This window comes from Dasypus novemcinctus, chromosome 9 (genome assembly GCF_030445035.2).
Source record: "Dasypus novemcinctus isolate mDasNov1 chromosome 9, mDasNov1.1.hap2, whole genome shotgun sequence".
Taxonomy (NCBI): Eukaryota; Metazoa; Chordata; class Mammalia; order Cingulata; family Dasypodidae; genus Dasypus; species Dasypus novemcinctus.
The window spans coordinates 82,302,935-82,328,416 of NC_080681.1; the positions used below are offsets into that span (position 1 = coordinate 82,302,935).

Below are 25,482 nucleotides of genomic sequence, written 5' to 3' on the forward strand. Positions count from 1 at the left end.
CAGTTGATAACTGGAATTTTTTTGTTTTTTGTTTTTTTGGGTTTTTTTAGGAGGTACTAGAGATTGAACCCAGGACCTTGTGCATGGGAAGCAGGAGCTCAACCACTGAGCTACTTCCACTCCCCAATGAGAGCTGGATTTTTTTCATTTGTTTGTTTGTTTGTTTAGGAGGTACTGGGGAACAAACCTGGGACCTCATACATGGGAAGCAGGTGCTTAACCATTTGAGCTACATCCACTCCCCCAGAGTTTTTTAAATAACCTGTTATTCCAACATTTAAGTTGTCTTTTCATAAAATAGATTGTAACCTCAAAGAACATTGAGTGTCATGTTCACCATAATCCTTATCTTAATAATGTCTTATGGAGGTAAGACAGCCAAATACTCACTCATTGTCCATTTTTTTAAAATTTACGAAGTACCAAGGCAATGCTTGGAATTAGTGATACAGAGTTAAGCAAGGCAAAGTCTTTTTAATTTGCTAAAGGGCTGAAGAGGCAAACAGACATGTAAACTGATGGTGACAATTCTGTAGAATAATACTAGGCCAGAGATAGATATCCATTCCTCACCAGCTTGCTCCTCTCTATGGAGAGTCCATTGGTGATGAAATATACTAAATCTATACTGTTTTTCCTATTCAATTCATTTAGCACGTAGAAACAGATTATTCCCCAGTCCTTTTTTTTTAGAGATTTATTCATTTATGCCTGCCCCCCTTGTGGTTTGTGCTCGCTGCCTGCTCTGTCCATTCACTGTATGCTCTTGCGTCTGCTTGTTTTCTCTTTAGGAGACTCCAAGAACTGGTCTGGGACCTCCCATGTGGGAGAGAGTGGCTCAGTCGCTTGAGCCACCTCAGCCCCTTGCTGTTGTGTCTTTCATTGTCTTTCTTCTTTGTGTCTTTTTGTTGCATCATCTTGTTACATCAGCTCACCATACCTGCCCATCACACCAGCTCACTCTCTTGCTCATCGTCTTGAGGAGGCACCGGGAACCGAACCCAGGACCTCCCAAGTAGTAGGCGGGACCTCAATACCTTGAATCATATTTGCTTTCCCAGATTATTCCTTGAACAACAACAAAAAAATCATTCCATGGCTATCCCCTATACTGACCCAAGGACTGTATTTGTACTGTTTGGAAGAAGAAAATTTAGAGGTGGGGAAACAGAATAAGAATGTGGATTGAAAAGAAGTAAAATTACCAGAAAGCCTGCCTCCTAACAAACTGTGTGACCCTGGGAATATCGCTTACTCTTTCTGTCCTCATTTCAAAATGGGGACAAAAGTCCCTTCCTGAATGAGGATCCAACAGTGAGACCATGATACTAATGACCATGCTTGTGAGCCTATATGCCTGAAATAAGAACAAGGCCTAGAGCAGCACTGTGCCTAGGAATTTCCTCCTGACAGCCTTCATGTTACTCAAATGTGGCCAGTCTCGAAGCCAAACTCAGCATGTAAATGCAATGCCTTCCCCCCAGCGTGGGACATGACACCCGGGAATGAGCCTCCCTGGCACCGAGGGATCACTACCAAGTACCAACTGATGATGCAACTAGAAAATGACCTTAAATTAAAGGTTCAATGCGGATCAGCAGAATATCCCTGTCTACATATAATAACATGACTTTAAAATGCTGTTTGACCTAATGTAAGGGGGAAATGGAAAGGACAAATGAGTTTATATGGCTACGAGTCTCTAAAAAAGAGTCTGGAGGTTGTCAGAAGGATTGCCCTTATGCACAACTGAGCAGAGTCTAAAAGACAGATAAAGTAGATACAACCCCAGGTATTGGTTCCTTTGAAGACTAAAGAGACCCACAGGTTCTATGGTCATGGCAGATGGGGTTCACTGCCATGTCAGATGGCCCTTCTTTGGAGCTGGTGTTTCTGCATGATGAAACTGGACTCAGATGGGATCTCTTTTCACAAGACTTTCATGCTACTTTATTGGAATTATAGTTGGTGTTGGGGTTTAAGATATATTTAGGGAATTTAAATCTCTGGACTGACAATATGATAGCCAGGCCCTGAGCCTCAACAGACATCAGCTCCTACACTCTGATTTATTGGACTCACCCCACTCAGCTAAGATGGAGGTGAAGAAGGACAACCACCACACCATGGAGCCTAGAGTGCCTACAACTGAAAGCAGGAGGATTGCATCCAGTATCCATGTGGAATCTGAGCCTCCTCTTGACATGGAGGTACAATGGACACAACCAATCCAAGGTCCACATAGAAAAGGTGGCATTGGAGTGGGAAAAGTGGACATGGTGGCTGATGGGTATGGGGAATGGCAGGAAGAGATGAGATGTGGAGGCATTTTTGGGACTTGGAGTTGCCCTGGATGGTGCTTCAGGGGCAATCACTGGACATTGTAAATCCTCCCAGGGCCCACTGGATGGAACGTGGGAGAGTATGGACTATGATGCGGATCATTGACCATGAGGTGCAGAGATGCCCAGAGATGTGCTTACCAAATGCATTGGATGTGTCATGATGATGGGAGTGAGTGTTGCTGGCGGGGGAGTGGTGGGGTGGGGGTGGTGGGGTTGAATGGGACCTCATATTTTCTTAATGTAATATTTTTACAAAATGAATAAAATTTAAAAAAAAAAAAAAGGCCCTTCCTGGCCAACCTAATTATTGTGAGGATCATATGTGAAAGTGCTTTGTAAACTCAGAAATATAAGTCTTTAAAGGATTAAAAGTCTTAGATGAAAATATAGGCAGAGGGATATTCATTAATACTTAGTACTTTTTCCTTTCCAAATACTTAGTTAATGGTACCTTTGATGAGATAAAGAAAGGAGAGTTTATTATAGAATAGAAACCACAGTGATAAATTAGGCCCAGAGCTAGGAAATTCATTCTCACCAGAGTGGATGAGGCCTTCTAAGTTGTTACTGATTCAATGAACAGAAATGATCATTCCTTCCAGTATGGAAATCCTTAATATATTTCAGACCACTGTCCCACCATTTGTTCCTCCCTTTGATCCTCAAACCTGAATTATAGAAAATTCAGGGCTTTGCCCTGGGCCTTCATACTAACAAACCTCCCTCCTCCACCCTTCTCCACCACCCCTCACCAACTGACCCACCCCTATCCTACCCCTTCCCACGCTGTGTGATTACCAGAAGGCAGGCTAAGCACTTATGGAACAAGCAGAGTAGGTTCACCAAGATAAATAGATAGGCAGGCAGACATACAGTCAAGATAAATAATGAGAGACTTTTTGAATTTTGCTATTTCAAAAACAAGCAATACTCAAGAGAAAAATCAATTTTGTGAGAGTTCTAAAACATATCTTACAGTTTAGTCATGCTTTCCTTCTAAACACATATGGTACATAGTATTTTCTGTGCTTGGAACTTTTAATGTTCTTATTTCAGACCTGAGGACACCTCTTAAAGCCCTGGGACATAGACTTAGGTGTGGGACACAGCAGTCAGCCAGGGTACAATGGGAAGATGCTTCAGAGACCTAAGGCTCGTGTTCATATAATTGTCCTTGAGGTATCCCCTGCTTCCCCTCCTCTCCCACTGCCATTTTACCTATAGAAAAATTATACTATTAGTGATAGTGATTTTCCCCAGCCCTGTCCCTTCTAAGGTCATTCCTTAGGATAAATTCAGAGAAACTCAACTATTTTTCCTGAGATCACACATCTAGTTGTTAGAAGAAAAGGAATTAATATTATTAGGATAATATTTATCAAATGATTGCTGCAGTCCTCAATACTGTGCTACATGATATATACTTATTATTTAATTTCATACTCCCAATAATCCAGCAAGGAAGTATTTTTTTTCCATTTTAGAGATAAAATTGATCACTGTTCAAAGAGGCCAGGTAGCTTTCCCAGTGCCACAGATATGAAGTGGTAGAGACCAGTCTGTCTGTGTTTGAAGCCAAGGGCCTTTTCCCCTGTACTGTTCTTGCCACCAGAATGGAGCCAGAAAAAAAATCTATCAAAGTCTTTTGTTTGGAAAATGAGTGCCCTGGTCTCAGTACACCATACCACCAAGTAGCCTTCTTTTGAATATCAATTTAACACATCTTTTCAAGAAGTTCCCTCATCACTTAAAGTACAAAAAGAAATATCCCTCTTATTTTTCCTCTGCAGAGAGCATTGTTGTTGATTAATTTTTGATTCAACAACCATCAACACAGCAGCTCATGTAACATCCCCCTGTAATTCTGAAAAAATCACAACTCAGTGGAATCTAGTATATTCACAATGTTGTACAATCATCACCTCTATCTAGTTCCAAGACATTTTCATCACCCCAAAGGAGACCCTGTATTCATTAAGCAGTTACTCCCATTCTCCTGCCCCTGACCTCCACCCCAGCCCCTGACAGCCTCTAGTTTGCTTTTTGTCTCTGGATTTACCTATTCTGGATATTTCATATAGATGGAATCATATTCTATGTGAACTTTTGAGTTGGACTTCTTTCATTTGGCATAATGTTTTCAAGGTTCATCCAAGTTGAAGCATGTATCAGTGATTCATTCTTTTTAATGGCTGAATAATATTCCATTGTATGGATAATACCACAGTTCATTTATCAGGTCATCTGTTGATGGACATTTGGGTTTTTTCCATCTTTTGGCTATTGTGAATAGTTCTGCTATGAACATTTCTGTGCAGTTATTTATTTGAATACCTACCTGTTCTCAATTCTTTTTGGTATTTACATAGAAGTGGAATTGCTGGGTGGTATGGTAGATTAAATTGCATACCCTGTTTGGACATGTTCTTGGTCTTGGGCTGCATTCTTGACGGTGTGTACCCATTGTAAATAAGATTTCTTCAAGATGTTACTTTAGTTAAGGTGTGGCCCAATCAAATCAGGTTGGGCTTTAATCTGAATTACTGGAGTCCTTTGTTATAAACAAAGTAAAAATCAGGCAGAGAAAGAAGCCAGGGAAGAAGCAAGAAGCTGAAAGTCATGGGAACCTGGAGGAGACAAGAGAAGACACTGACATGTACATTGCCAAGTGACAGAAAAGCCAAGGAATCCAAAGATTGCCAGGTCAGATACTGACCCTAAGAGGAACCAAGTCTTCTAGCCTCTGAAATCATTATCCAGTAAATTTCTGTTGTTAAGCCAGCCCACTGCATGGTATTTGTTTTAGCAGCTAGGATACTAAAACACTGGGTCATATGGTAATTTTATGTTTAATTTTTGAGGAACCACCAAACTGTTTTCCACAGAAACTCAACCAATTTACATTCCCTCCATCAGTATACAAAGGTTCCAATTTGTCCACATTTTCACCAGCACTTGTTATTTTCTGTTGTTGTGTTTTTTAATTATTATAGCCATCCTGGAGTGTGTGCAGTGGTATCTCATTGTGGTTTTGATTTTTATTTCCCTAATGATAATGGTTTTAAGCATCTTTTCATGTACTTATTTATCTTCTTTGGAGAAATGTCTAATTCTGATACTTTTAAAGTATAGTTTTGAATTTATGGCCTGAGAAATTTTCAAAACAAAGATCTTAAATTTGAGACAGCCCCAGTACAGTACTAGAGTACTATCCCAATTAGAACATTTTTTAATTGGAGATTTTAAAAAAAAAGCTTTATACCTTGCAACCACTAAAGAAGAAATTGAGGCAGATTCTTATATTTTTCTGGTGCCTAATGAATTATTCTATTCCCTGTAAGAATAATTTTTTTTAAAGATTTTTTTTTTTATTTCTCTCTCCTTCCCTGCCTGCCCCCTCCCCAAGTGCCTGCTCTTTGTGTCCATTCGCTGTGTGTTTTTCTGTGTCCACTTGTGTCAGTGGCACCCATAATCTGTGTCTCATTTTGTTGCGTCATCTTACTGCATCAGCTCTCGGTGTGTGCGGCGCCATTCCTGGGCAGGCTGCACTTTTTTTGCACTGGGTGGCTCTCCTTACGGGGCGCAATCCTTGCGCATGGGGCTCCGACCTCCATGGAGACACCCCTGCGTGGCATGGCACTGCTTGCGCACATCAGCACTGTGCATGGGCCAGCTCATCACACTGGTCAGGAGGCCCTGGATTTGAGCCTTGGACCTCCCATGTGATAGGTGGATGCCCTATCCATTGGGCCAGATCCGCTTCCCATGTAAAAATAATTTGATTGCTAAAATCTCAGCTACCTATATTCTCATATCAACCAGGTGCTCACTAAGAAAATATAATTATCAATTTGGCTTTGGAGACAGGGTTTGAAAACTTGGCTTTAAATTATCAAATATTTGAATTTTTTTTTCTTTTTGACATCACTGAATCTATAAAATTGGCAGGGACTTACTTGTCTGTTTTAGTGACTCAGAAGAGTCAGTTGTCCTGTGAGTTCAATTCAGTACACATCTGTTGAATACCTACTACATGCCAGGCATTGCCCAGACATCAGCAAGAAGATTCCCCCTGAAAAGAAACATTTCAGCCATGAAGATTAGGTAGCATAGGATAATCCTGGAATAATCTGGCACCCTACCCAAGAAGATAATTTTTCTCAGTATTTTTCTCCTTCCCAATCCTGTCTAGTATCATTCTCTCAAGGCCTTAGAACCAGAGACAGAGATAATAACAGTAATGGCAACAAGAGGAAAGCAAAACAAGAGAGCATTTACATTGCAAAGGATATTGACACTTTTGAGACCAATGGTGATTTCTAGATCAGATACCTTCGCTCCTTTTCCCTTTCTTTTTTCATATATGGTTACCTCATGCCTCTCACTAATTTTCCCTCCTTCTGTCAATATATGCAAGGGATAAGTAGGAAAATGTCTAAATTGATTAGAAGAGTGCCTGGCATATAGTAAGCATTCACTTAGTGTTAATTATTATTGTCTACCAAATGCGAACCATATGTCACCTTATGTGGAAATTTAGAGGTTAATGAAACAGTATCTTGCCCTCTTTTCGAGTGAGAGAGATAAATATGTAACTATATAAATGTAGGGAAACGGACTTGGCCCAGTGGTTAGGGCGTCCGTCTACCACATGGGAGGTCCGCAGTTCAAACCCCGGGCCTCCTTGACCCGTGTGGAGCTGGCCCATGTGCAGTGCTGATGCGCGCAAGGAGTGCCGCCCCACGCAGGGGTGTCCCCCGCGTAGGGGAGCCCCACGCACAAGGAGTGCGCCCCGTAAGGGGAGCAGCCCAGCACGAAAGAAAGTGCAGCCTGCCCAGGAATGGCGCCGCCCACACGTGCCGCTGACAACAACAGAAGCGGACAAAGAAACAAGACGCAGCAAATAGACACAGAGAACAGACAACCAGGGGAGGGGGGGGAATTAAATAAATAAATAAATCTTTAAAAATATATATATATAAATGTAATAATACAATGTAATAGAGCTCATAAGAGAAGCCATTCAATTGAGGAACAGGAGTTAGGAAGAATATCTAAGTACCTAAAATGATGCTTAGGTTGATACCTGAAAAATGAGTGTGATTTTGCCTGAAGGAGAAGGAATAAAAAGTATTCCAAGTGATGAATACACAATACATGGTGAACAAAGGCAGAGAGGCATGCAAAAGTCAAGAGCTGTGAGAGGGTTTGTGTGGCTAGAGCATATGGAAGGGGAGCTAGACAATGAAGCTGATAAAGTATGTGAAGGCACAGTGCTAGGAAATTTGGACTTACCCTGAAGGTGTGGTGAAATCACTGAAAATTAGAAAGAAGAGAACTATAAAGATGAGATTTTTATTTTAAAATGGTAATTCTTTTACTTATACTGAGTATGCTTTCTACAATAGGAACTGTATAAGAGCAGCATATATTTATATATATACTGTATTTATATATAAATAAACTGTGATATATATTTTAAAAATCTCCATAAAAGAAATATAAAACACTTTTTATTTTTTTTTCTATTTTTTTTTATTGATTTTGTAATAATATTACATTAAAAATATATATGTGAGGTCCCATTCAACCCCACCCCCCCACCCCACCTATCCCCCCCCCCCCCCCCCAGCAACACTCGTTCCCATCATCATGACACATCCATTGGATTTGGTAAGTACATCTTTGGTCACCTCTTCACCTCATAGTCAATGGTCCACATCATGGCCCATACTCTCCTCCATTCCATCCAGTGGGCCCTGTGAGGATTTACAATTAAAACACTTTTTAAAGTAGGGACTAGTTTAACATTTTTCTGTTTTCCACAGCACCTGGCCCAGTGCATTGACTCATAGTAAGTGATCAATAGAATAGTGCCTAAAACTAAGCTCAGATACCAAGTGATTCAAAACAAAAACTTCTATAAAGACTTCCAAGATAGGTGATTTTTTTTTCCAATGTTCCTAGAGTTGGAAATTATTCTGCCACTTGTCCTAGACACCTAGAAATCTAGCCAAGTGTTTGTTTCTTTTTTTTTTTTTAAGTTTAATCAAATTAATTTCACCAGTAGTGTGAGGTCCCTTTCAAGACCTTCCATTTTAAGTCTTGAAATATGCTTCTGTGAGACCTTTGAGTATAAATCTTTCACACTAAAATAAAGTTAGGACTAAGTTATAGCTTCTGATTTTTTTCGGTGGAGGGTAATGAACAAATTAGCTACCCTTTTTATCTGACCTTTCCTTTTGCTAAAGCTTCCCTAGACTTTCATGAACTTAAAATCGCATTAGAGTTTTGTTCCCTACTTACTAAAAGTTGAAAGTTAAAAAGATTAAAGCCAACATTTATAATCATTTAAAAGTATTGGCAAACTTTTTCTGTAAAAAACTAGATAATAAATACTATGGCTGAGTAGTATTCCAGTATATATCACATTTTATTTATCCGTTTATTGGTTGATGGACACTTGGATTGCTCCCACCTTTTGGCTGTTATGAATAAAGCTGCTTTGAACATTGGTACACAAATAATCTGTTTGAGTCCCTGCTTTCAAATCTTTGGGATATATACCTGGAAGTGGAATTGTCCATTGCCATTCTATAACATTAACCCAGGAATGCAAGATTGGTTTAACATATGACAATCAATCAATGTAATTCACCATATTAACATACTGTAATGGTAAAAACATATTATCATCTCAATAGATGCAGAAAAGGATTGAACAAAAGCTAATCCATTCTGATAAAAACTTGCAGTAAAACAGGAAGAGAGTAGAACTTCCTCAGCGTGATAAAGGACATCTGTGAAAAACCTACAGCTGTCATCTCTATTACTGATGAAAGTTGGAATGCTTTCCTGCTAAGTTCAGGCAAAATGCAGAAAATTCCATTCTTACCACTTTTTTTTTTTTTTTAAGATTTATTTTTATTTATTTAATTCTCCTCCCCTCCCCAGGTTGTCTGTTTTCTGTGTCCCTTTGCTGCGTCTTGTTTCTTTGTCCGCTTCTGTTGTCGTCAGCGGCACGGGAAGTGTGGGCGGCGCCATTCCTCGGCAGGCTGCTCCCTCCTTCGCGCTGGGCGGCTCTCCTTATGGGTGCACTCCTTGCGCGTGGGGCTCCCCTACGCATCTTACCACTTTTTTTTGCTTGTTATTTGTTTGTTTTTCTTTAGAAGGCCCTGGGAAGCACATCCACTCCCTGCTTGTTTTTGTTTTTGCTTGTTGTCTGCTCCTTGTTTGTTTCTTTTAGGAAGCAAGATGTCATTGCTCACATTTCTAAAATTGGTAATTTGTGTCATCTTAATTTTTTCCTTTATCAATTTAGCTAGAGGTTTATAAATTTTATTTATTTTCTAAAAAAAAAAGACTTTTGGTTTCATTGATTTTCTTTATTGTATTTCTGTTTTCAGTTTGTTGGTTTTTGTTCTGAGCTTTATTCCTTTCTGCTGTTTATTTGGATTTTATTTGTCCTTTTTTTTCCTCTAGTTTCTTGAGGTATAGAAGCTGAGGTCATTGATTTGAAACCTTTCTTCTTTTCTAACATAATCATTTAATATTATAGATTTCCCTCTAAGTACTTCTTCAGCTGCATTCCAATGATTTTATGTGCATTTTCATTTAAATTCAGTTAAACATTTTCTAATTTTCCTATTAATTTCTTCTTTGCTGTATGGCTTATTGAAAAATGTGTTATTTAGTTTCTAAAGATTCCCTCCTTCCTCCATTCTTCCCTCCTTCCATCCCTCCATCATTCTTCATTAATACTTTTAACACTGTATGTTTTATCTAGCCTCCCTAATTATGTACATTGAGACAATTTCATGTTATCTTAGTCCATATCTCTTTAGAGATGTATAACAGGGCCATTTCCCAGTTTATAAGGTCCTGCTTATCAGGGCAAAGAATAGGGTGTGCATTCTAACCTGTCAGTCAGAAGAACAAATAAATGTCACTGGGAGAGGGAAGTGTATGTATTTGGTAAAGTATTTGAAACAAGTATAACCACTACAGCTACTTCAGTTTGATGGAATTTTCCATTAGTCTTTTGGGAATTAATTGATGATTGCCAATTTTAAACACTACTGAGGGATAACAAGTTATACCTAAGTTCCATTTCTGTTTGAGTTTCTTCATTTTAGAAACCATTTGATGGCTTATAAAATGTTTTCAAATATGGACATTATTCTTAATAGGTTTTAGTGAAATCTGATTCCTGGCTACTGTCTCATTGATATAGGACTATACTGATTCATCCCCCACTATGGGAGAAAAACATAAGCTTTGGAGTGAGAAAGACTTGTTTTGAATTCTCATTCTACCACTTCTTCACAAGTCATGTAACATTCAGGATAGAAATTATACTTAAATAAAAATTACTAGTTGGAGGGATGCTTAGACACTCCAGAACTTCTGGTATGTGACTGTGGGCACTATAATTCTGTTTATTCATCCAACAAATATGTGTTGAATTCTTGCTATATGTAAGATAGTACCCTAGATGCTTGGAAGATACAATGACAAAATACAGTTCTTCCCCTCTGGAAACTTAGCACCCCAGTAGAGAGCAATGAAACAAATAGACAAATGAGTATAGCACAAAGCAGTATGAGTGTAGCAACACATATGGTACAAACGAAAGGCTCCAGTGGGGGCTATCACTTGTTTCTGAACAATCCAGTTCTCATTTTTGTGTGGCAAGTACTGTTTCAATACAAAGTAAACTGTGCCATAGCCCAGGCACCAGCTGAGACCTGAACCTGATCATCTAGCTGTTCCACCTCTACCAATCAACATGTATTTCTAGTCACTTTGATGTCTCCTCTCAGAGGTTAGCAAGGGGGAACCTCCATAAGGAAAGTATTTGTAGGACACAGGAGAAGATCCAGGAGACACATTTACAAGTTATGAGAACAGATTTATACATGAAATGTTAACCGTAACACCTGGAATTTCTAAAAAAGTATAATCATACAAAATAATACAAAGAAAATGCCAAAGCAGTTGTATTAGTTTCCTAGGCCTGTCATAACAAATACCACAAATTCAGTGCCTTAAAACAACAGAAATAGATTCTCTCACTGTTCCAGGGGCTGAAAGTCTGAAATCAAAGTGTCAGGAGGGCCATGCTCCTTCTAAGGTCCTAAAGGTAGAAATCTTCCTCACCTCTTCTAGCTTCTGGTGGCTCCGACAATCCTTGATGTTTCTTGGCTTGTAGTTACATCACTCCAATCTCTGTCTCCATCCTGTGTATCTGTGTTGTGTACTCTTCTATAAGGACAGCATTAATTGGATTTAAGACTCAGCCTAACCCAATATGACCTCATTTTAGCTAGTTACTTCTGCAAAGATCCTATTTCCAAATAAGGCCACATTCTTAAATTCTGGGTGGACATACTTTTGGGAGACACTGTTCAACCCACTGCAAATGTTCTCTAATTCCCAAAATTGGAGATGACTATAAACAGTACAGTTGGAGAATTACATATGAAATCTACAGGACAGAAAATAAGAAACGATAGCCATTCACAAGCCAATTACCAAACATGCAAGAAGCTATTACCATGATGAATTTTTAAAAATTCCTCCTGAGCCACAGCCTGAGCTAGCCCTACTGTCTGATAGTCGCAGAGGCTGTGGCAAGGGGGAATAGCATTGAGTTGGCCAAAACAAGGTGGGGGATTGTAGGGGAGGATGAACAACAGGAAATATGGATTCATATCCAAGCTCTCCCACTAACTCACTGGGTAATCTTGGGCAAATTATTTACTCTCGTGTGATTTCAGATTCTTTATCTGTGAAATGATTCTTTTAGACTTATATTTCTATAAGTCTATGAAAGGCTGGTAGGATTTTGAGTGATAGAGTTGATGGAGCAGAAAGTCTTCCAGGTGAAAAGAGCAGCATTATTCAAAGAACCTGTGTAAAATTATGCAAACCTGAACACTGAAATCTTAATGATAAATCAGTAGACATCATAAAATAATAATGAAGGTGATCCAAGCACCTATGTCTTCCCCTTTTAAATTATGACCCAACTTTTTATACCCAATGCTAGCATGGGATCTAATATAAAATTGGTTCTTTCCTTTGTGAAGAAAAGGGAGGAGGCGGAAGGGAGAAAACTAGACCAGAAAGGGATAGAGGGACAGTGGGAAGGAAGAAATTAGTTGATTCCAGAAGTCTTTCCACAGCAGGTGTCACATTCTGTGACAGAGATCCCTGTATTTAATGGCCTTTCATATCAGCAATAGTCTGTTTTAAAACAGAGCTATTTACTTAGAATGCTTTCATTATAAACTGTATTTGTGCTCAAAAGGCTTCCAGCTGTGGTAGCTTTTAGACGATTCCTTTCCTATGTATACATAGTGTCATAACAGGTCATTCCTGCTAAGTCGGTCAAGTTCATTGATTCAGATGGTACTGTTTTGTAGATGAGCTATATCTTTTTTCTCCTTAATTTTTACTGCAGTTGATAAATATTTTATGCCTGGAAAGGCAATTCATTTATTCAAGAGATGCTTATTAAACACCTCAAAAAGGAGGTGCATGGGGAAGCGGATTTGGCCCAACAGATAAGGCATCCGCCTACCACATGGGAGGTCCAAGGTTCAAACCCAGGGCCTCCTAACCCATGTGATGAGCTGGCACACGCACAGTGCTTGTGCAAGGAATGCCATGCCACGCAGGGGTGTCCCCAGCATAGGGGAGCCCCACGCGCAAGGATTGCACCCTGTAAAGAGAGCCACCCAGCGCGAAAAAAGTGCAGCCTGCCCAGGAATGGCACCGCACACACTGAGAGCTGACACAACAAGATGACACAACAAAATGAGACACAGATTCCGGGAGCCACTGACACAAGTGGCCACAGAAGAACACACAGCGAGTGGACACAGAGAGCAGACAACTGGAGGGGGGGAGGGGAGAGGGAAAAAAAGAAAGAATAGGTGTAGTGTGTGAAACACTTGAAATACAGAGGTATATAATATTGACAAGGTACCTACCTTTGTGGAGCTTACAGTCTCATGAGGGAATCCCACATTAAATAAATAACTATAAAATAAATCAACTATGATAAATACTTTTGAGGGAAAGTACAAAATGTTATGAGAGAAACCCAAACTAATTTAAATATCTTAAATATTTCTCCATTTGAAATAAATGTGAAATTACACTCACGGTTGATTATATTCTAAGGATATCTAAAATTGGAAATACAGCCTTATCTATAGAGGCATAGGATCCTTAAAAGTTCAGTCCTTTCATTTAGTTGATGACTGAGAAGGGAGACATTATTTACACAAGAAAACACAGCCTTCTACTGGCAGGACTAGGACTTGAATACAAGTCAGCTAATCTTTCTATCACCTCCTCTCAGTGACTTTGAAAATTAAAGGACTTATACATCAAATATAGGTCAGCTAAAGCCAAATGAACTATTAATAATTATTAAGTATCCATTCTATACAGAGTATATTGGATGGGGGGAGGAGTTTAGAGAGTAATGAGGGAAATTAGGCAAATGCAAATATAAACATTAATACCCAAAACACATTCTATCAGAGTGGTTGTATCTGGTCATAGTGAAAACCCTAGTAAATAGACCAAAATGGGGAGATAACCTACTGGAATTAGTGATAATATATTTAAAGGAGCATGCTTCTATATCCTTAAAAATATGTATCTCAATGGCTAAGCACAAGTCTCCCAAGTAAAAATTTTTAAAACCTACTTTTATTTATGTGCAACATCATATGACATGTAAATTATTCTGACTGATTTGAGAGACATGAGTGGTCTCTCAGTTAAACATTGTTGCAGATGTTTTGTTCTGACAAATAATTTCCCTAGCATAACCTTTTATCTTGGTATAGCAGTCAGCTTCAGGCCAGCAATACCTAATTCTTCCTAATTCTTAATTGGAAAGACTGGGACTCATTAGAATGTTGCTCTTCATACCAGAGCTTTTGAAATTAGTTGAATTAATGAAACAAAAAGAAGTATTAAAAGCTTCATGTAGAAGGCCAATCTGGAATAGGTATCAGAGTAAGTACCTAATACAGCATTCAGCATATTTTAAGCCTTGAGTAAGTATATGTTAAACTGTTACCAAGCAAATGCTCATTGCCTGATGGACATAGACGTCAACTTCTTTCAGTGCTGACCAGTGTATTATTTCCTAGTCTGTTGCACTCCCTCCCAGTCCTCAGTTCCAGTACTGAGAGTGTCTTAAGTTTTAACCCCTGAAGACACTTAGTTCATAAGTGGTAGACAGAGCAAGGATTCAATTTTTTTTCACTAATAATTTCTTTTCATTAAATATTTTCACTAAATACACAGTTTAAAAGTTCCTTATTTATAAATTCACACAGGAGTAAAACGGGGTTTACTATTGTTTCTTTTTGTTAAATGGTAATATGGTAAAATACATTTGAATCTTTTTCTTTCTTTTAAGGATGAACGTGAAGCCAGAGAAAATGTAAAGAGAGAGCAAGATGAGGCCTATCGCCTTTCACTTGAGGCTGACAGAGCAAAGGTGGGTTTGGTCAGAGGCCTTCTGGGATAAAGAACTTGTATTAGTTAGAGTTCTCCAGGGAAACAGGAGAGGATATATATGTATGTATGTAAATATCAAGAGATTTATTATAGGAATTGGTTCACGCAACCTTAGGGATTGGCAAGTCCAAATTCTGTAGGATAGGCCACAAGTTGGGAACTCGGACAAAGGTTTCGATTAATTTCCCAGGAGAAGCTGGCTGGCTGAAGTAGAGATAGTAATTCTTTTTGACTGCTGAAATTATCAGTTCTCCCATTATGGCCTTCAACTGATTGAATAAGACATCTTTCATTGCTGAAGGCAATCTCCTTTATTAATTGTAGATGTAATGAACCGTAGATGCAGTCAACTTACAAATGATTTAAATGCACAAAATACCCTTACAGTAACAATCAGGCTAGTGCCTGCTTGACCAAACAACTGGACATCATTATCTAGCCAAGTTGACACATGAACTTGACCCTATGATCCCTAAGAATATTGGATTTGCAATAGAGAAAGCTAGATTAAACTAACAGAAAAAAATATAATCATGAAAAAATGAGCCTAATACTTCTTCTGCACATGAGCAACCATAGCCATACTTCTCCTCCTGCACACTCATACTTACCGGAAAGTGACTAAAGTCCGGAAAGCGACTTGAGTCGATTAACAGAGTGAAGATTACACAGCAGGGAGCATCAGAGCAAAGATAGAAGAGTCCTGAAAGGAGCAGGTTCTGATTTTCTTGGCCAGAAGCAGTTCTTGATTCCCCTGCCCATATGAACCAGACTTGATGATGTTGCCACCTCCAGAAATTACCACAGACTATGTGACTGTGGAGTGTTTAGCCCAGCTTTAAGAGAATTAGCTGAACTGTCACAGTTCTCCACAGTCTCCTAAGAGCTACAGAAAATGAAAAAAATCTCAGGTGTCATTGTCATTCAAGGATGTGGCTGTAGAGTACACCCAGGAGGAGTGGCAGTACCTGGGCCCTGTTCAGAGGACCCTGTACAGAGATGTGATGCTGGAGAACTACAGCCACCTCATCTCAGTGGGATACTGTTTTACAAAAGCAGAACTGATCTTAATGTTGGAACAAGGAGAAGAACCATTGGTTTTTAGAGGAAGGGTTTCTAAGCCAGAGCCACACTGACATTCACTAGGATAAGAAGCTTTAAAGAAGATCAAGAAATAAATTGTATACTCTGAAGAGAACAGCATTGAATGTGAATATTTTCTGCATTTTCTACTGTTAATCTGTTGTTGGCAGCATGGCCTAGTGGTTGAGAGAATAGAAACTTGGAGCTACACTACCTGTGCTCAAATCCCAGATAATGGTTGAACATTGTGTAGGTCACTTAAATTCTGTAACTTAGTTTCCTCAGCTGCAAAATGGGAAGATATCACATATTTCATAGAGTAATTACGTGGATTAAAAAGTTAATCTCTATATATGATCTCTTTATGTGGGATGGAAATCAAACCTTTGTCAAATACATAATTTCCAAATGTTTTCTCTTGATGAGTAGGCTGCCTTTTCACATTCTTGACAAGGTCATTTGAGGCACAAAAGCATTTAATTTTGAAGAGGTCCCATTTATCTATTTTTTTCTTTCATTGCCGTGCTTTGGGTGTAATGTTTAGGAGACTCCCACTACCACCAGATCTTGGAGAATTTTTCCTACATTTTCTTCTAGAAGTTATATGGTTCTTGCTTTTATGTTTAGGTCTTTAATCCATTTTGCGTAAATTTTTGTATAGGGTGTGAGATAGGGGTCCGGTTTCTTTCTTTTGGCTATGATGTCAGTTCTCTCAGCACCATATATTGGATAGACTGTTCACACCCAGCAGAGTGGGTTTGACAACCTTGTCAAAGATGATTTTACCATAGATTTGAGGGTCTACTTCTGAACTCTCAATAATAAGGTGATTTGTGGAAAAAATACACTAAATGTAAGCTGTGGTCTATAGTTCTCAGTAATATTTTGATGATGTTCTTTCATCATTTGTAACAAATGTTCCACAGTAATGCAAGGTGTTAATGGTGGGTTGCTGTATGGAAATCCCATATGATATGCATGATTGTTTTGTAAACTCACAACTTCTCTAATAAAAAAAAATCCTTTAAAAAAATGAGCCTAATATAAATATATTTGTTTTTCAATTGGTGTATGTTAGAACCCAGCAATTTTTAAAAAGCTCTTCAGATGATTCTAATATGTAGTCAGGGGAAGTGGATGTGGCTCAACTGATAGAGCATCCACCTACCATATAGGATGTCCAGGGTTCAAACCCAGGGCCTCCTGGCCCGTGTGGTGAGCTGGCCCATGCACAGTGCTGCCATCCCACACGGGGGTGTCCCCCACATAGGGGAGCCCCACACACAAGGAGTGTACCCTGCAAGGAGAGCTGCCCCATGCAAAAAAAACACAGCCTGCCCAGGAGTGGCGCTGCACACACGGATAGCTGATGCAGCAAGATGATGCAACAAAAAGAGACACAGATTCCCGGTGCTGCCAAGAATGCAAGTGGACACAGAAGAACACACAGTGAATGAACACAAGAGAGCAGACAACTGGTGGGGGGGAGAGAAATAAATAAAATAAATATTTTAAAAAAATATGTAGTCAGGGTTGAGAACTATTATTTAATATTTTTTGAATACCTGCTTCTGTACTGAGCATTCAAGAAGGAAAGAAAATTGAAGCCACAGTTACCACCCTCTAAGGAGGGCTCACAATAAAGTAGATTAAGTCAAGAACACAGATAAACATAAGGCAAGGATTCTAAGTGCCATATGTGAAGTACTGAGTTCAGTGAGAATATAGTACACAGGAATTTTAGTGGAATATATTTTCCTGATTTTGTGAAAAGTCAGGAAGGTTTCATAGAAAAACCTTCTGAACAGAGAAGGAGGGACAGGAGGGAAGAGGAAATAATGTAAGATAGAAGGAAGGTGCTAGAAAGAATAGGGCATGATAAAGGATAATGTGAATAGAGCATAAGATTTGAATGCAGGAAAGGTAGCAGAAAATACCAGAAAGGAAGGCCAGAGAAGGATCATGAAGAATTTTAAAGATTCTTTGTGATTCAGAACCATCAGAGGTGTTTGAGTAGGTATAATACCAGGAGTTAAAAATGCTTTTTGGCCTGAATAAAAGGGGGAAATGGAAAGGACAAATGAGATTATATGGCTGTGAGTCTCCAAAAAGAGCCGGAAGGTTATCAGAGGGGTTGCCCTTATGCACACCTGAGCAGAGTCCCAGAGACAGATAAAGTAGATACAACCCCAGGTATTGGTTCTTCTGAGGGCTACAGAGACCCACAGGTTCTATGTTCATGGTCAATGGAGTTCAGTGCCATGTCACTTGGCCCTCCTTTGGAGTTTGTGTTTCTGTGTGATGGAGCTGAACTCAGATATGATCTTTGTTCACAAGCCTCTCCTGTTACTTTTACTGGAACTGTAGTTGGTGCTGGGGTTTAATGTATACCCAGGGGACCTGAATCTCTGGACTGACCATGTGATAGCCAGGCCCTGAGCCTCAACAGACTTCAGCTCCTACACTCTGGTTTATTGGACTTACCCCACTCAGCTAACATGGAGGTGAAGAAGGTCAACCACCACACCAGGGAGTCAAGAGTGCCTACAACTGAAAGCAGGAGAATTGCATCCAGCATCCATGTGGACTCTAAGCTCCCTCTTGATATAGATGTGTAATGTACACAACCATTCCAAGGTCCACAGGATGGAGGAATAGAGTATGGATTAGAGTGGACTTACTGATATTCTATTCATGAACTATCATGATTAGTAATCGAAGAAAATGTGGCATTGGTGTGGAGAAAGTGGCCATGGTGGCTGCTGGGAGTAGGGAGTGGGAGGAAGAGATGAGATGTGGGGGCATTTTCGGGACTTGGAGTTGTCCTGGGTGGTGCTGCAGGGACAGTTACTGGACATTGTATGTCCTCCCATGGCCCACTGTGTGGACTGTGGGAGAGTGTGGGCTATGATGTGGACCATTGACCATGAGGTGCAGCGGTGCTCAGAGGTGTATTCACCAAATGCAGTGAATGTCTCATGGTGATGGAGGAGATTGTTGTTATGGGGGGAGGAGTGGGGTGGGGGGAGTAGGGATATATGGGGACCTCATATTTTTTTAATGTAATATTAAAAAAATAAATAAAGACCAAAAAAAATAAAAAAAGAGGGAACAAAAGCTATGCTTTGTTATTGCTTTCATTTCTACGTTTTTTTCTCCCCAAAAAAAATAGTTCCATCACCAAAATCTGTATCTGTGCCATGCTGGGAATAAATAAGTACTTTCTTTGACTATAACCAGCTCTCCTTCTATTTTATGAACAGAGGGAAGCTCATGAGAGAGAGATGGCAGAACAGTTTCGTTTGGAGCAGATTCGCAAAGAGCAAGAAGAGGAACGTGAGGTGGGGCATAATTTTTATTTCTTTCCCCTATACTTTTAATTTTGAAATCAAATGTACAGGACAGTTGGAAAAGTAATACAAAACCCATATAGAGAACTTCAGCTTACTCTCTGCCCAGACATCCACCAATTTTATTTTGCTACATTTGCCATATCATTCTATTTTCTAAACATTTGAGAATAATTTACATACATTATATTCTTTGAATACTTAATACTTCCATGTTCATTTCCTAAGAACAGGTTATTCACTTCTGTAACCACCTTAAGTACAGCTATCAAGTTCAAAATTTAACTTTGATATAAAGCTTACAGGCAATATTCCAATTTTTTTGTATGTCCCAATAATGTCGTTTTGGGCCCGTGCAGCTTGTTTGCTGTCTGCTCTCTGTGTCTTTCGCTGCACGCTGTTCTGCATTTGTTTGGGTTTTTTTTTGGTTGTTTCCCTTTTTGTTGCGTTAACTTGTTGAGTTGGCTCTCTGGGGCGCTTGCGGGCCGAGCAGCATTCCACAGTACTTGTGGGCCGGGCGACACTCTACAGCGCCCAGGCTGGCAGCTCTCCGCCATGTACGGGCAAGCCTGCCCTCACAAGGACACCCTGGGACACAAACCCAGAGCCTCCCATATTGTAGACGGGAGCCCAACTGTTTGAGCCACAGCGGCTTCCCAACTTCATTCATTTTTAAGGCAGAGTAATATTCCAGTGTGTGTGTGTGTGTGTGTGTGTATACGTATATACATACATATACACACACACACATTTTGTTTATCTGTTCATGTACTGATGGACATTTAGGTTGCTCTAACTTTTTGGTTATTGTGAACAATGCTGTTAGGAACACTAATTGGGCATATACCTAGAAGTGGGATTGCTGGACCATAAGTAGTTCTGTGTTTAACTTTTTGAAGATCAGAAAATTTATTCAAAACATGGGTTGTATTTCTACTGTATTTGATATTGAGGCTGTTAATATTTCTTGCAACTTCTTTCCACTTTTCTCATTTAACCTTTACCTTTACTCATCTGTTGTATAAAATTCTTAGAAATCTTGACCTTGTACTAAGATTCAAGGTTTTCTATTCTTTTCAATTCCTTTACCCTTTTGTTGCCTGATCAACACTTTCCATCCTTCCTGAGTACTATCCAGGAATTTAGAGATTGTATTTTCTATGCCCCCTCCCCCACCTAGCCTGTCCACTAAAAGGTACTGGGAGTTATTTCTGCAACATCAAGCATTGAGCTTCTAAATATGGGAAATCCATTTAGCTTGCTGATTTTCCTTCCCCTTAGTTAATGTCATATCCATATCAATATAGAGAATTTTTCACTCACTTATTTTTAAACAATTTTTGAGTACTTATTATACAGCAAAATCTGTTTGTGGCTAGGGATGCAAATGTGGGTCTTGCCCTCTAGGAGTTGATAGTCTTATAAAAGTAGAATTATACTACCATACGTAAGAGTTATTACAGAGGTTCACTTAAGATACAGTGGGAACAAAGAGAAAGGAAGTCAAATGACTTGCTAGGATGGCTTCACAGAAAAAAACCTTTAAAACTTTTCCCCCTAGAATTGGAGTTAATGACGGGATTTGCTTATAGAAAGAAGAATCCATATAGCAAGTGATGAAAAGGCCTGAATGACTCTATCTAGGACCGAATTAGTCATCATTCATGGTCACAGAATGCTACCTCTTTTACTTATTCAACAAATGTTTTTTGAACAAGACATTATGCTGAGCAATGCAAGAGAAATAAAGTATAATTTGTTTTCTGCCTAAAAGAAGAGACTACATGTTTGTTTGTTTGTTTATTGAGGTACCAGCACCAGGGGAATGAACCCGTTACCTCATATGTAGGAAGCCGGTGCTCAACCACTGAGCCACGTCAGCTCCCCTGAGTTGGCTTTTTCATTTGTTTGCTTATCATTTTGGTTTTTTTTTAGGAGGCACCGGGGACCTAACCTGGAACCTCCCATGTGGGAAAAAGGCACTCAACCATTTAAGCCACTTCTGCTCCCCAAGAGATTTTATCTTGTAGGGAAAATACAATATGCATAAAAGTAACAGAAAATCAGGAAGAACATGCTAAATGACATAAAAGTAAAAGCAAAATACTTAAAGAGTTCAGAGGCAAAGGAAAAATCTTTTTAGAGCTTTGAGAATAAGACAACACTGTAGAAGAAGTGATATTTGAACTAGGTCTTGAAAGATGTGTAAAATTTCCTGTTTGAAAATTGCAGTTCAGACACTTATTAAGTGCCCATCACATATGTACCAGATATTATGCCTGACAAATCCTAGTTGCTGTACTATGAGGACTCTCAATATGAAAAGTAGAAAATAAGAAAATATTTTGTTGAGTATCATCTGCCTATCAAGCACTCTGAAAGCTGATTTACATTTACTTAACTCTTTAACCATTAGATGAGTAAGCTACAAGATTAGAGATATCTTTTAACAAGTGAGAAAACTGAAGCTCATTGTGAAGTCACACACTGTGACTCCAAAACACATGCTCTTTCCAGTAGTGCATTCCGGTACAAAGCCATATATATATTTGTCTGTATCTATAGGAGTCGTGTTGGCAGACTTTCACAAAAGTTTAGATGATGGAGATTAATCACTATCTTTTTAGGCTATTTCAAGAAATATAGTTTACAAACTTAGGACTTGCACTCTTTCATGTTCTTTTTCATACATGCTCTCTCTTTTAATAGTATATCTGCAATCATACTGACTTTCTATATGTCAAGTATGCACAATTAACTGTATGTTCTGGATCCAGAGCCTGGTAATATATGTATGTTCTTCTGATGATTCATCTGATTTATCCTGGACTAAAACTTTCTTTTTTTCAAATGTAATGAAACCTGTCCTCTCATAGAAGACCCCATAAACATCCTTTAACATAATTCAATATACGTTTCAGCTGTAAACATGTGAGATGATCCAGGTAGGGGCAGGCAGTTCAAATTTTGCCAACTAGTCAATACCTGCACTTGTCATTTGATATATACCTGTAAAAACTATGTTTGGGTAATGCTGCATACTCTATCTCTCCCTCTTGGAGCATCACAATTACACGTTCTTGTAAACCCCATTATTTAAAAACCCTTTATCTTAATTTAATCCAGTACTAAACAAACTTATTCAACCCTTTTTTCTTGGAGCACCAATTAACATATTTTAGCATGCGTATGTACCACAAACCAGTCTTTGGGAAAAGTTGATAATATGCACCTCTTGAAGAAACTAAGACCCAGAGATATTCTATAGTTTGCCAGTGGTCACCAAAACTGGTTCAACACATAATCTGGACCAGAAGCCAGGTCATTTGACTTTTTACACTGCCTCCTTTTGTACTCGGAAATCCCAACCCATATAATTGTATTAATAAATGCATTGCATTTTATTATTTTTATTATCACCAATATTTCAAGGTTCTTAGGAAAATGAAGTATTGAATAGTCAGATTACCTTGAGATTCCTTAGTGGCTTTATTGTGTGGTGACTGTGTTGGAGTGAAATCAGTAAAATCAAGAAAAGTATATATTGGTCTGGTTGGTGATTATAAAGAGAAAAGCTACAAGTCTATTCTGAAGGAAAAATAAAGAAATGATAACAGAGATATGCCCTAGTTTACTAATTTATTCATTTACTTATTCTTTCCAAAATCAATTTCAAGTAACTTACATAAAAACATGGAATTCAATAGGACTAAAAAAGAAGAAAAGAATCAGGTCATAGGACAAATAAAGGAAGATAAAGCCAAAGGTAAGGCTAACACCTTAACACCAAATAGTACAGCACAGGCAACAAATGTATATCATAGGCTTCTGTATATTTGCTCAAGATGTACCACAAAGTTTATTTTTTATTTCCCTTGAGCAGAAACAAAGGATAATATGATTGCTTACAAATTTTATTTTATCATCTGTAGCATCAAATAAAGGCCAGTCTCTCAAAAGGTGCCCAGATTTTTCTAGCATTGGGTCCTTGGAGCAATATTTCCTGTGATTCACCTTCAAAAGGAAGCTCTGTTAGTATGTTGAATACTATCCTCGGTTATATCCAGTAGCTACAAGCTATGGCAAATCATGTGTGACAGTTTCTTATAACTTTATGTAATTCAAAGTCATAAGGCCAAAACAAAATTTAGTACAAGCATCTCTGAGAAGGCCCAATAATGTATTTCTTTGTAGTCCAGTTTAAGGAATAGAATTATAGTACCCAGGGAAATGTGAAAGCACATATCCTTCAGGCAATCTTTCCTGAAGATTGTCCTTTGCTGCCAAGTTTTTGGTCAATAGAGTAGGTTTCAGCTAAGGCTTTTGACTCCGGGTTTTTTATTCAATCAATATTCAGTGTGCAAATCACTAAATCAGGTGCTATGGATAAGACATAGTCCTTGCCTTAAGGAGCTCATTGTCTAATATGAGAGGGTAGATGAATATAAAATAACTTCAGAATGAAATATTATACATTTTAAAGTATATACTAAAGATATTTGGAGGAAAGAACTAATTTTTCACTAGGAAGGTACCAGGCATCAAAGAAGACTTCACAGAGGAAAAAGGCCTTGGAGAATTTGTGGAACTTTGATGATTAAAGCTGTAGTAGAAAAGCATTTTGGATGGATGGATGGATGGATGGGAAAGGGAAAGACACGGGCAGTGTTATGAGGAACGAAGAGAGAAAGGCATCGGGCTTTCTCAAGCAACATAAATGGACAAATTGAGAACATAGCCCAGTAGACAGAGCTAAAGCATAAAAGGGCCACGTTTGGAGAATCATGGCTGGAAGAGAATGAACACAAAACTACTCCCCTTTTGCTGCTGATCGCTCAGGCAGAAAAGCAAAAATTACTTTTTTGCCTATCTTTTCAAAGTGATTTAATTTTACATTTAAACCTTAGTGCCTCCTCAAGTAGAAAATTTTAAGTGATTTTCAAGGCCATTAAGTAGGAAAACAGAAGAGCATGGAATTGAAGCTTTGGTACTTTCCCTTCAATTTTCTGATTGTTCATAGACACTCTGAAAGATGTGTAAGAGATATCATTAACATTTTACAGATGAAAAAACTAACTTAAGATCACAACAGAATTAAAATGCCTATTTTTAAATCCTTACCTAATATATACCTGGTAAAAGCTGAACCAGTGCTCCTACCCAGTCTTCCTTCTACTTGTTATCCCACACTGGAAAAATAAAGGTAGGACCAGAATAGGATGTTCTTAAAGTAAAACTGCTTTTTACTTTTTGTGCTTTTATATTATATAAATTGCATTGTGTCGCATAAAGGTAATGCCACTACACAGGGACATAATGATAATTGTGGTGGCTTGGAGCTCTGTACCCCAGAAAAACATGTTTTTAAACGTAACTTAATTCATTCCTGTGGGTGTGAAACCATTGTAAATAGGACCTTTTGATGAAGGTAATTCAGTTAAGGTGTGGCCCAGCCAAATGACGATGGGTCTTAATCCTGTTACGGAAGAAAGACCCAAGAAGCAGTCAGAAGTTGGAAATCAATGGAACTAAGAAGCCAGGAGAGGCCTCCATGTGCATTGCCATTTGACAGAAAAGCAAAGGATCAAGGACCCCTGGCAGCCAGCCTCAGACCACACTATTCTGGGGGAAAGCATCACCTTGATAACATCTTATTTTGGACTTCTTCTAGTCCCAAAACTGTTGTTTTAGTCACCCATTGCATTTTATTTGCCTTAGCAGCAAGGAAATTAAAACAGTAATTGTCTTTGTCATCATCATCATCATCATTATCTATTGAACAATTAATATGTGCTAAACTCTGTGCTGAGCCCTTTACAGATATCATCTTACTGAATGCCTGTAACAACTCCCTTATGTAAGGTAGGTGTCAATACATAAATACACCTTATATGTATTAATATTTACAGGGGCCATATATCCACAATTTCTTGTATAGTTCCAATTTGAAGTTTTTTGCTGTTGTCTTTAAAATGAACCAGAAATTCTAGCTTCATGTTATCTAAATCACAACCTCCAGGCTGTTCCTCATATCTAGAAGCAGCAGAAAAATCATATATATGCATTTTTATTGTGGAAATATGATCATTTGTCTTGATTTACTTTATCCAGCAGTGAGGCTATGTTTATACACTGATTGGATGATTGAATGTGGA

At 38.7% G+C, this 25,482-nt stretch overlaps 1 protein-coding gene across 4 annotated transcripts in view; it reads left to right on the top strand.

The window, feature by feature from the left end:
* Positions 1-25,482, top strand: part of FAF1 (Fas associated factor 1) — a 573,725-nt gene that overhangs the window by 491,645 nt on the left and 56,598 nt on the right. For all 4 annotated transcript variants that reach the window (XM_071217456.1, XM_004476483.5, XM_071217457.1 and 1 more), the window contains 2 exons: positions 14,794-14,874; positions 19,241-19,318. In XM_071217456.1, coding sequence (XP_071073557.1) covers positions 14,794-14,874; positions 19,241-19,318 — 159 coding nt within the window. The remainder of the gene's footprint in view (positions 1-14,793; positions 14,875-19,240; positions 19,319-25,482) is intronic.